The sequence below is a fragment of the Anopheles aquasalis genome, chromosome 2 (assembly GCF_943734665.1).
Source record: "Anopheles aquasalis chromosome 2, idAnoAquaMG_Q_19, whole genome shotgun sequence".
Classification (NCBI taxonomy): domain Eukaryota; kingdom Metazoa; phylum Arthropoda; class Insecta; order Diptera; family Culicidae; genus Anopheles; species Anopheles aquasalis.
In genome coordinates, this window is record NC_064877.1 from 63363472 (window position 1) to 63375736 (window position 12265).

Sequence of the window (12265 nt, forward strand, 5' to 3'; positions counted from 1 at the left end):
CTGGTCTGGCCAACCATCGTGACATTCAAGTTCACGCATCTAGTGCAAAGTGTCGGAGAAGTTGGAGAGAGCCTTTTAATTGCCCCGCTATAGCCTGTAGCCTGTTTCCGGATTGTTATTCGCGTCTTTTGCAAGTTCCTGAATGCGTCCTATTAGTGCAGCTGAGTAATCTAATCCACTACGATTCGTTTTTGCATTCTCCACTTTTAAACAGATCAACAACAACAACAACAACAGCAACAACCGGCCAGTGAAGGCGCTTAAAGCGAAGATGGGACCGCACGATAAGCCGAGGCGAACTTCGTACTCCACGTCAACGTCAACGCACCTCACCCAGCCCCGCCGATCGACAGCGACGATACTACAGCCGCTGCTCCTGCTGCTACTGTTTGCCGTTACCATCGTCCAGACTGGTGAGTAATTACGTTATCACGCGATTGGGCTGCTATATGTGGAGCAGGTGTCCAGGTGCCGCGCCTTTCGTGCCGCGTGGAGAAAGGGCCAAGCCATTGCTGACCATTGGGCATCACACGTGATAGCGTGAGAGTTGCTCGCGGGGTGAATGGGAAGGGAGCAGCCGCAAACAACTTAATAGCCCTTGGATAGCCGCGTGTTTATTAGACGTGAGTGAGAAATTCGAATTCTCGGCGTTGTTGTCGGCGGCGATCGATCGAAGATAAGAACCATTTTGCTATCAACGACGTGGGGTGAGGTGGAGTCGCTTGTGCACTTTTTAGACAATTAATTAGAAAGTTGCATTACCGTAGAACTCTTAAGTTATAAAGAGCGTCATGTGATGGCCTTGTTGATTGTCTTCACAGAATGGAAATGGCAACGTAGTGCAGAGCTCCATTACAGTCTGCTGCTGCTGCTACTGCTGCTGTTTGTTGACCCCCAGGAAAGGGTAATTTCAATGTCACCGGATCCATCAGATGGATACACACAAGGGGACAATTTGCATTCTAGTACCAGACCCGGCACATAAGTCGTCGCTTGCGCTTCTTTGAATTATGTTTAATTTGAATGTAATTATCCGCTTTTATCACCACTCCTAGCTCTGCCTAGCCGTTAGACAGCCGAGAGGGGGTGAGTAAGTGTGACCGAAAAGAACTGTGTGGAGCGGACCGTACCACAGCAGACCATCGGCCACAACCGGACACACTCATAATGCTGTCCAGCAGAATTTATGAACGCTCAGCGGCCCCCCAGGAGCCCACCTTCCGTCAACTGGCGGCAAATTGCGGGCTTGCGAAAATGGACAAACTGCGCTGGACTGCTCCACGCCCTGACCTTGTGTGTGCCGTGGCGCGGCGGACGACGAGCCAGCACCGAACCAGAATGGCTCCGTCATTTATGCAGCAGTTTGGTGAGTTGGTGTCACCACGCAACTCCCCCGAGACAGCGAGAGAGAGAGAGAGAGAGAGTGTGAGGCCAAGTCAGAGGACAAGATGAGCGCGGTGCCAGATCGGAAACCGATGGCTTTTGGGTGGCCTTCGAGCGCTCCTCGGTGATGGCGTGACCACAGCTTGCCGGTCGGAGGTCTCTGTCTCACTGTTTGCTAATTACGTTTGCAAAGCACATCCCGTGCCTGATGATAATGGGTTGACGGTGGGATCGAAATTTTGAAACATTGTCACGCCCGCACAACAAGGTCCATTCGGTTCACCACCGATCGCGAATGTCCGCGTTCCCCCCCCGGGGGGGGGGCCAAAATGTCACCACGATCACGATCCGCCGCTTCTTGTACTCTGGGCGAGGGAATTCGTCAAGGTACTCGCGGTTCACATCCACTTCCTGCCTTGCGCGATCGCGCACGTACGCACGCGGGATGATGGCGATGATGATGCTGATCAAGGGTAATTGATGTCGTCAAGGGTGATTAGAATCCCCATCGTGGGCGGAGGATCGGTATTTCCGATCGGATCGACCCCGAAAAACAGCGAACCACCTTCAACCAGCAACCAACACGACAACAACAACAAGTCAATGCCGCGGCGTGTGTGACCTGATCGCTAGAAGGACTTCCCGGACTTCTCGGTAGACCATCCAGCGCAATACATTTTATGCGATCGAATACGATGGCGGATATTCCGGAATGCCACGGACTGGTTGCCACGGAATTCCACTGAAAGGCCGAATACGGTGGATCGGAAATCCCTCGTGATAGTGATGACGCTGCCGTTGGTCTGTTGATCGTAAAAATGATGCCATTCACCGTGGTGACAACCAGACGCGCAATGACGAGTCGTCGGAATGCTGCAGCTGCTGCTCATTATCGGTGACATCGATGGACACTACTCGGGGCGTTATGCATGAGATCTACCGGCATCACCTCACTGACTGACTGTCTGTATGACTAACTAGTCAACTGTGATTGCAGAAGATGATCTCTTCTCTCTCACTCGCGAGTGTCCCAGATACTGGAATGTCCTTTTGCATAACTTCATCGCTTTACATAATACTGAGACACCATTATGGTTGCATCATCATCAACGCACTGGTGGTTACTCCAAGTTCAATGCCTCCAATCGAAACCGGACTTCAGGTGCTCGGCTCGGTGCCACAAGGATCGCCAACCGGCCTCGAAGTCGTTGCAATTTCCTCGAATCGCTTCGGTGCCGGCGCGTTGGAACAGGAATTGGAACTCGTTTTCTACTCGATCCCGATCTGAGCACCATCTGAACGCAACAGTAAAAAAAAAATGCTGAAACCTGAACCTTCCTCAACAGAACGCTGTCAGCCACAATGGCCACAGCGGTGCGGTACGGTGGGATAGAAAGTGGTAGACGAAAGGGTGTGCACGCCCTCACTCGCTGGCCCGTTTAACCTTGGCCATCCAAAGGGAACCGCAAGGGGTAGTTATGCAAATTATGTAAATTTTCGGCGCTTCTATCGCCAAGTGACGATCAGAGGACGGCGCCAAGGAGGACGATGACACGGAGGAATGCCGGCACGAAAGGTCAACATACAGTCACATTCCGGGCACTATCTTGGCCACGGGGGTGAAAAAATGCACCTTCACCAGGACACCCGTTGGACGTAAAGGGCACACCGATTGTCAACCGTCCGTCCGGGTGATAATGTCAGACCAGGACCAACCCAGGAGTTCCCGATTCCCGGGAGTTCCTTGCAATGCACTTCGCTTGCATTAGAACCAACTGGGCGCAAGGTCTTCTTACAAGATGGGCCTGTTTTGTGTATTCGTGGTGGCAACAGGGAACCATTTTCATGGGAAAACGACTCCCCGGGTCCAGCTCGAGTCAACAAAAGCGGCCAGTGAGCCAGCTAGCCAGCCAGCCAGCCAGCCTGCATTAGTGTCGTTTGATGTGTCACCTGAAAGTTGCCTCGTTTGCATCTGACAAACATCGCGTGGGCAGTGGTGCCCTTCATTCTATTCACTCGGAAGAAATGCGCCTTTCGCTGTCATCGCGGCAGATGGTCAGATTGAGTTAAGGACCACTCGGGCGGGCGGGCTGTCACTCCAATGTGCACTCGCAACCCGCACCGTTGAGACGAAGGTGTCGAACGTAAATCAATCTCACGCTGCATCACGTTGCACTTTTGTCCTGCTAAGCACAAGTCTTTGTCCTCGCCGCCGTTCTGTGTATTCTGTCGTCGGTTTGCTGCGCACAAAAGTGCACACGCGGTTGTTTGTGCAAATCTATTTGCATCATCGTTTGATGGCAAGCTTGTTAGCGGTCTTGTTTGTGGCATGGGAGGGCCCGGGCGGTCTTCTGCATGGACTTCATGGTCAAAGTCGTGTGAAACGCAATCCTCCACGGACACTGGACAACGTCGTGTGTGTCTGTTACACGCCAGGATGAGCTCGCGACTTTTGTTTGTCTATTTGTTCGTCCCTTCCTCACCCTCCTGGAGGTATGTTGCCGAGGCTCAGAGGCAGCTCTTTTGCGCTTCGAATTGTGTCGCTTGCGCCTCGCTGAATGACGGATTTGACGTCGAGACAAGCGTATCATGTCCATTGTGTCGTTTTTGTTGGGCAAATAATTATCGTGGCATGAAATGCAGTTCGCTGCTTCGAACCACAGCGTACCAGAAGACCACCAGAACACGGAACGGAACGGAACGGACGGAAGAAATGAATGAGCAAGCATTCTGGAACTGAACTGAATCATCGCCTTGCTTGATAGGCTGTTGATGAGATCGTGATCGCACTTTTACCGCAGGAATGTGTTAATGAAGCAATTGGAGGCTTTTTGTTGGACGCTTAGAGGGAGGTCTATCCTAGGTAAATAGAGGACGATTGCGTAGCGTAGCGTAGCGGCTCTTTACCTATGCTTCGCTCCGATCAGCAGCCCTGTGACTCTGCAAAAGTCTGACGTGTCTGCTAGTGCCCGGAGTATTTTCCCGGCGATGATCTCATTGCTTAGCTATGAACGGGGCAGTACCCACCCAGGAACCCTGCCTGGCCAATGACAACAGCTACCGGACCACGATCATCTCGTAATTGTGATTAGTCGAGCACAAATTACAGGCTACCTTCGTTCTCGGACTCCGGAGACTCAGAAAGAACGAACTCATCATTCGTCGAGGAACCGGATCTTTCGCGCCAATGCTGATGCTGATGCTGCTGGTGCCGTTGCTCAAAAGAACACCATTTGCCAATTTCTGATATGCACAGAATTCCAAACGGAAGTTGTTTTACAATTCCAAATTACTGCCGCGCATACCGACCGACAGGGTGGAATGTAGCGTGGATCCAACCGCAAGGCATTACCCCTCGGAATTAAATTAAGTACCCGGGGGTGGGGGGCTTGTGTTGAGTTAATTTCAATTAATGATCACCTCGGCTCATCCTCACGCTGGTTCCTCCTTCTCCTCCTTCCTCTAACGAGAGCAACCAATCAGGAGGCCGCTAAAGTCGTCATCGTGATCTTGTGTTCCTTTTTTAGATCCGTTGTGTGGTGCTGCCGCGCGGTGAACCGAGAGGATCGATTGGACGCACGTGTGGAGGGAATTCGGAAGAGTTCAAGATCATCTTTTGAAACTTTAATTTGGAATTGTATGTTGTACATTCCTGCGGTGTTATTTTAAGTGAAGAGGTTTTGTAGCCTTAAGCCTATGCAAAAATGTATTCACGAAATGTTTAGTTTCCTCGTACTTTCTTCTGCGTCTTGAAGAACATTTTTAATTTTCAGCTAATAGCTAATCCCGAGTAATTGTTTTCGCTAACAGCAAAACCATAGACATGGTTTACGAGCATGCAACCTAAAGTATTTAGAGGAATTGCTCTTTAAACACTCTTCCTCATAACTTCGGTCACTGGCAAAAATACTAAATGTGATACTACAATTTGGCAACGGTGCAATACAATGCAAATTATGCGACACAATGGAAATGCTTTAATTGTTGTTATCGCCTCCTCCGAAATACTTTCTAGATGGTAGTGGAATTCATAACAAAATTAAAGAAAAGACTTAACTGGACGAGAATCGAAAACATGTCGAAACGAAGGTCATAATGTGCTCAATCACAAGGTCAATAATTGGGTAAATAAATCTGGGAAACTCTTCCAAAAAGTACCGTTCGTTATCAGTTCGCTCTTCAGCCAATTACTGCATGAAATTCAAATCAAACTGGTTAACAGCGAAGCAATCGTTAACAATGGCTTTAACAAGCGACTCAATTTCACAAACTCTCAGTCCGTTACACTTTCATGACCGCCGGCCGGGGCCACCACCTATAATCCGTTTTCTCCTCCATTTCCCCCATCTTGCAGGTCCCGTGATCCGATCGCGTCGTATGATCCGCGAGATTTATGTAGAAAACTCGGCCGCGGCCGCAGCAGCAGCAGCCGCCACCGCACCCGCAACGATCGCCGAAAGCTTCTCATCAGCTGAAGCCTCCGGCGACAGCGATATCGCACCGGCTGCAGACTTTGTCGGTAAGTCACCATCAGGAGCTATCGGCGCCAGAGCGCCATCCGGCATCGGTTGGATAGCTTGGCGTTGTGCCGGCTAGCGCCACCAGCTGGCCAACCGAGCTGCGTACGTGTGACAGCGGGCGGAAACGTCAGGAAAAGGAAGAGGGGAAAGAAAACCTCGCTCTCGCCGTCCACGCCTCCAACTCCGACCGATCGACGACGTTGTCGTGGTTGTCGTTGCTCGCTCTGCTCTGAATTTGGCTTAATAAAAGTGAAAACTTTCATTAAAATTCCTTCCGTTTGCATGCTAACCTCCCCACCCCGGACCACCACCACGCACTTTGGTTGCATTGCTGGCCACGAACACACTCCCTCTGCCGAACCGTGGAATGCCATTTGGAACATCGACAACGTGTGACAACGATGATCACCAACACGACAACGACGATGCAGCAAGAAGCGATATGTGCCTGCACGACGGATCGTACGTCGAGCGATCGACGATTTCGTGCGAGAAGAAGCACGGTTGCCGTGCGATCCAGAAAACCGGCGAATGCTGCCCGGACTTTCAGTGCGGTACGTACGCGTGGCGCTATCAGTGATGGTCCAGATTCAGATCGAGAAGCGGCCGCCGCTGTTGAGCGATTTGACTGATTTATGGTTCTTTTCTTTCTCCGTCCTCACAGAGTGCCAGAAGGATGGCAAAACGTACGCCAACGGTGAGAAACTGTTCGATCCCAACACACCGTGCCGTTCCTGTTACTGCCAGGGTAAGGATCCCGTTGATCTCTAGCGGTCGAATCAGAATGACGCCACTTGAGCTTCTTCTTGCCTACTCTTGTTATTCAAATCGATGGTTATCTTTTATTATCAAAAATATTAAGCATAATTCTTTAGCAGTATTCAACAGAGTTGTAATATAAATACGTCTCCGTCCGTAATGTATCAACAAAAAAACAGAATTATAATTTCAAACTTGTTTTCAATTATTCAAATATTTTAAATTTAAACAATTAGGAAATGTCTTTTGAATCAGGAACTACAAAACCTGGAACATTAATGAGTAATTATGTTACTGCATTAATTGCTTTCCTATAGATAAGTTCAAACCAATTGAAAAATAGCAAAATAAGTGAACAACAACTTTATACTACGTTGAAAAACATTTTATTGAACTTTAATTACAATATATACGTAATTATATCTTTAGAATCTTTGCTAACTAAAAACATTAGCAATATCAACGGAAATTGTGCATTTTATTGCTTAAAGGCATGTTTATACAGTTAATCAACCTCAAAATGTTTAAGAATAGAAGTTTGCTGACAATTTCTTTCCCTGAGCTGCCAGGAAACATTATATTTTTTGGCGTCAACTACCGCTTTCTAAACTACTACTTTATATGAATTCCAAAATGACGGAAATGCGCATCCATCAAACCAACACTTCGATTACTTATCTATTCCCTAATCACGATTGCAGGCGGTGAGGTGACGTGTAGCGAGGTGAGCTGCTACAAGCGGAACGATTGCGATCCCAAGTACATCCCTGGCCGATGCTGCCCGGAATACGACAACTGTCCACCGTTGGGTTAGTAGCACCTGCCACAATATTATTACAGTCTGCTGGAGCAGCAGCAGCAACGATTGCACATTCCTCTAACCTGCCTCTCATCATTCCACAGAACACTTTAAATTATCGGAATCCAGCGGAGCGAAAGACACCGAACCCGTCGGCCACGGCAAACAGGAAACGAATGAAGTGAACGGACCGGCACAAGCGGCCACCGCGGAAACCGAGGATCTACTGACCGGACATCAAAAGCAATCCCCCTCCACTACACCAGCTGCATCGACGACGACAACGACAGCAACGACGACAACGACGGCGGCGGCCCCAGCACCCTCGCACGATAATCCGCTCGGCATCAAGATCAAAGAAATCACCAAAGCGGAAGAGATCCGGCTGACCGACAATCGGCCACCACCGCAGACACCGGAACAACCATCACCGGTCGTGCCACACAGCGAGGAGCTGGTCAATCTCGAGCATCTCGACGTACACGTACCGGACGATGACGGGGAGAATGGGACGAAAATCGTCCGCCACACCGACACAGCCGATGGCCACGGTGATACGAACGACGTCAGCTCGTCGTCGTCCGCGAGCAGCGAATCCGGAGAGCCCCAGTGGCATGGCGCCGGTACGTCGGCCGAGAATCGCGTGGAATCGAACGAATCTTCCACCAGTGGCAGCGTGTCGGAGTCCGATGAGTGGTTAAGTGTGAAGGAAATGGCGGACGCGTCGACCTGGGCACCAGGGAGCACCACCACCACCACCACACAAGCACCGGCGAATCCATCAACGAGCGATACCACGGAGGAAGAAGATGAACGAGACCGAAATGAGGCGGCCAAGAAACCATCGAAGCAGGACAATGGACTGCCAGCCGTGGTACAGATCGGTGACAAGCTCGTAATCGTGGACCACAACCAACCGAAACCGATCACAGTCATTCAGGTGGAGGAAGTGGAAGGGTTGCAGCGAGGCGAAGATGATACTGTGTACGATCAGGAGATGTACACGGAGCGATCACCGGTGGCCAGCGAATCGGGTACGGCACGGGAATCGTCGAAGAAACTGAAGCTCCACCAGGCCGCTGATCAGGAACAGGAAACACTCTCGACGCAGGCCGACTCCAGTGGTTCGTACGAGACCGTCTGGCACGGTTCAACCGAGGTGGTGGATCTGACGTCGGAAGAGATCTACGACACGCAGCACTATACCGAGGGTCCCGATGGGGCCGGCAATGACACGACACAGAACGCCACGGTTTCCGGTGAGCTGGATTCCGTTAGCAAGGAAGACTTCCTACATATGGATCCTTCGAAGGAACCGGCCAAGCTGTTGGCGATTGGGAAGGATGTTGATCAGACAACGACTGCCACCTTGGCGGCCGGTAGCAGTGATGCGTACAGCAGCACCACCGATGAGGGCAGTACCACCATCTCCGATCTAGCGATCTCCCTCAGTACCGAAGCTTCCGGTGATGGTGCTATCTACGATACGCGGTTCTACACCGAGGAGCCTTCGTTCTCCTCCGAGGAAGTGAAATGGCAAGGACCAACCGCGAGTCCAATGGCACCAGAGGTCGAAGCTTCGACTCCGGGATCCAGCAGTAGCTACGCAGGGCGCGATCACGTCCCGATTGCCGAGGAGCTGGTGACGCACGGTAAAACCTACATCGAGGACGATGAGCACGATCTCATTCAGCCCGGGTTCCAGCCGATCCCGGAAGACTTTAGTCTTCCGCAGCGCGATCAAGCGGCGCACGAGATGATGGGCGATGAGATGGACCAGCACCAGGCGGTGACTGCCGCTCCGGCTCCAGTCAAAAGTGAAAAACAGGAGAACCGTATTCTCGTGGAAGCGTTGGAAGGGTTGACGAGTAAAAACGGAACCACGACCACGGTTCGACCGACCACGGATAAAGAGGAATCATCAACGGAAGGTGCTGCCGGTGGCGGAGCGTCACAAGAGGAAACCTCCAACTCACCGGCGTGGCTAAAGGAAGATCCGAAAGCTCCACAGCTCCGTTCGCCCGGTGAACCGCTTCTGATCCCGGAATGGGAACGTCACAACCGAACTGCCAATTCGACGAACTCCTCCGAGGAAGAGCTGGATGCCGGATCCGGTGAGCGCTCCAGTAGTGCTGTGACGGGATCCTATCACCTGCTAAAGATGGGTTCGGATGAATACCTCGATGCTGGATCACTAGAGGAAGCAACTGGCCATGAGGACTCGTCGTCTACTACGATCAGCGCCCCACTGAAGGCTGCCAGTCACTCCGAAAAGGAGGAGGACGATGATGACGATGATAACGAAGATGAGCAGGCGAATTCCAAGGCGAGTGCAGCATCGTCTTCATCGTCGGCATCATCCGTCGATCGATCGTTGCTGGACATTGACTCACCGGCTGACGCGGTCACCGAACAGTCGGACAGTGTGAAGCACAATCCCAAGAACGATGTCGAGAGCTTGAAGTACGACGAGGATGAGAATAATGCGACCGCGGACGAGGCGATACCGAAGAAGGTGCAACAGCTGGAACCGTCCGGTCACGGGCCCACGATCACCAGTGTTTGAGGTGGTCGTCCGGAGTGAGGGCGTGAGGCGCAACTAGTAGATACACCCCACCCCCCTGCCCCCCATGGTGCCAGTTAATACATTCCTCGAAGCGCTCGTGCGCCGCCCCCCTTTTTTCCTGTCCTTCCCTGATGCTGTGTGCCGTGTGCCATCGAGTTTTAGATTCCCCCCCCCCCCCCCCCTTTCTCGGCTCCCAGTTAATGGTCACCCCCACGACCCTCAAACCGATGGTTATGTATAGGAACGGCCCAAGGTGCCACAACTTATCGGTGCAAATTATTTATTAACGCAACGCATCGCAACCATCATCGGTCCTTTGCGTGGAGGTGTCTGAGGTTGCTGCGTTCTGCGATCAACTCCTCGATCAGCAGCCCAGGGAGAGCGATAGAAGCGAGTGTGCGAGAGGCGAGTGGGCGTTTGTTGTCCCACACGGGAGCAGGTACACGCAGGCACACCGCCAGAGAACCAGAGGGAAACGCCATGCCGGATTTAGTTTACACTTTAAGAGAGAGACTGTTGTGTTAGAAGAAGAGCGGCGCTAGTGAGTACATATTTATTAATTAAAATACTATTTATCAGGCCGGTGGTGTGGCAGCACCCCAGCAGATCCCCCCATTCTACCGGCCCCTCGGTTAGTAGGCCACCCTTTTCTCCCGTTCCGTCTCCGTGCTTAACACGAGCACCATCCTCAGTGCAGGAGTCTTTGGCCTCCTTCCTTTCTCTCTCTCTCTCTCTTTAGTATGATATGGAAATGCAAGGAAAGCAGTGGTTAGGATTTAAAAAGGATTACGAATGCCGATAGCATCATTGATAGCATTTCTGAAACCTCACCTCACGCGGGTTTCTCGGTGCTTGAACCGCAGAGTGGTGCAGAAGAGATGCTGAGGAAAGTTTCTTCGTTAGCTGGCTCGTTAGTGGCAGAACCAGCAGCAGCATTTTCGATTCATTGAAAGATGTTTCATTTGTTTCCATAATATGAAGATTAGCAAGACTATTAAATATCGTTAGACTATACGCAGCACAACTTTATCTTTAAGCAACATCCCCTCGGCCCCTCCCCAAAACGCAGCAACAAGCAGTACAGAGCAGAGTCTAGGAGTAGAGTCGGTCGGCCTTTCGGGGTTTGGGAAGGGGACGGGGACGGGGGGACGGAGGGAATCGATAATTACAATATAGATAGCGAAATTAAATACTATTCGAAAAAGTGTAAAAAGTGACTGTACGGAAAACTATACGGAATGGAATAAAGATTTCATAAGGAAGCGAAACAACACACAACGGATGACGATGGTTTATTTCTTGGTCAGTTGATGAGTACCACATTTAGAGAAACTTTTCTAATTTTTATTAAACTACGCACCCATAGTATCTCCCCGATTGGGCCACATTTCTAGAAGAAGAATACCATCGTCAGCGATTGATCGAAAGCCTTCGTGCCGCAATGCATTATCTGTTCTGTTCTGTAAAATTGCTCGATGATTTTATGTTGGTTTCAACTTCATTTCAAAAAGCTTACACATGAAGGCTCTTGTTCCGCTATCTTTCACTGAACGAATAAACTTAAAGGCATTTCTATTTGATGTTAAACTTGTTACAATCATTTCTTTTCACAGGTTGACCGCTGTATTATTATTGCTCTGAAACATACAAACATTTTAAAGGAAGAACGCAAGAAAATTACTCAACATAAATGCCAAATAATAATTCTCCTAATTAAGTAAATTAAAAATACCAGCTTGCTGGCCTGGTTGGGAACTTATCAATCAACTTTTCACCGTTTTCGAGCAGTAATCGAAAGCGCCTACCAGCACGCGCGATTGCGAACAGTGTTCGTCGCTTGTTGCTCGCCATGCAAGTCTTTCGTTTTCCGCTCAGTTCGCGGTGGTTGAACTCGCTGTTTTGCTCGACGATACACTATTTGGAACTCGTTTTATCGACCGCACTCGCTTAATTTATGACAACATACACTCCAGAACGTTACTACCAGTGTTAAACTGCTTAGTAAAACAATTTTTTTGCTTGAAATAATACAACGCTAGAAGGCGTATGCTTCGGTTAGGTATTCGGTAGCTTGTACCCTCCCTTTCAACCGTTTACCATGGCACATGTTGTCCCTCTCCTATCCCTTCTTCGCCACTGCTCGTCATAAATCGATCGAAATCGACAAAGCGATTGCGATCGCGACGCCCGACCAGTGCACGGGCCAGGAAACGAACCCCCGCAGCACCTGCAGCTTCC

General features: G+C 50.4%; 1 protein-coding gene across 1 annotated transcript; it reads left to right on the forward strand.

The window, feature by feature from the left end:
* Window positions 1-229: 229 nt before the first annotated feature.
* LOC126570593 (uncharacterized) lies at window positions 230-11292 on the forward strand. The gene is made up of 6 exons (XM_050228487.1): window positions 230-413; window positions 5738-5902; window positions 6335-6457; window positions 6568-6651; window positions 7364-7471; window positions 7566-11292. The coding sequence occupies exons 1-6, from the start codon at window positions 272-274 to the stop codon at window positions 10025-10027; spliced, it is 3084 nt and encodes a 1027-aa protein (XP_050084444.1). The 5' UTR covers window positions 230-271; the 3' UTR covers window positions 10028-11292.
* The last annotated feature ends 973 nt before the right edge of the window (window positions 11293-12265 follow it).

Bases quoted from the DNA above. Each gene is read 5' to 3' on its own strand.
- LOC126570593 (XM_050228487.1), top strand. From the start codon at position 272: ATGGGACCGCACGATAAGCCGAGGCGAACTTCGTACTCCACGTCAACG. The intron at 6,458-6,567 runs GTACGTACGCGT...CCGTCCTCACAG, and splicing joins CTGCCCGGACTTTCAGTGCG to AGTGCCAGAAGGATGGCAAA. The intron at 6,652-7,363 runs GTAAGGATCCCG...TCACGATTGCAG, and splicing joins CCGTTCCTGTTACTGCCAGG to GCGGTGAGGTGACGTGTAGC.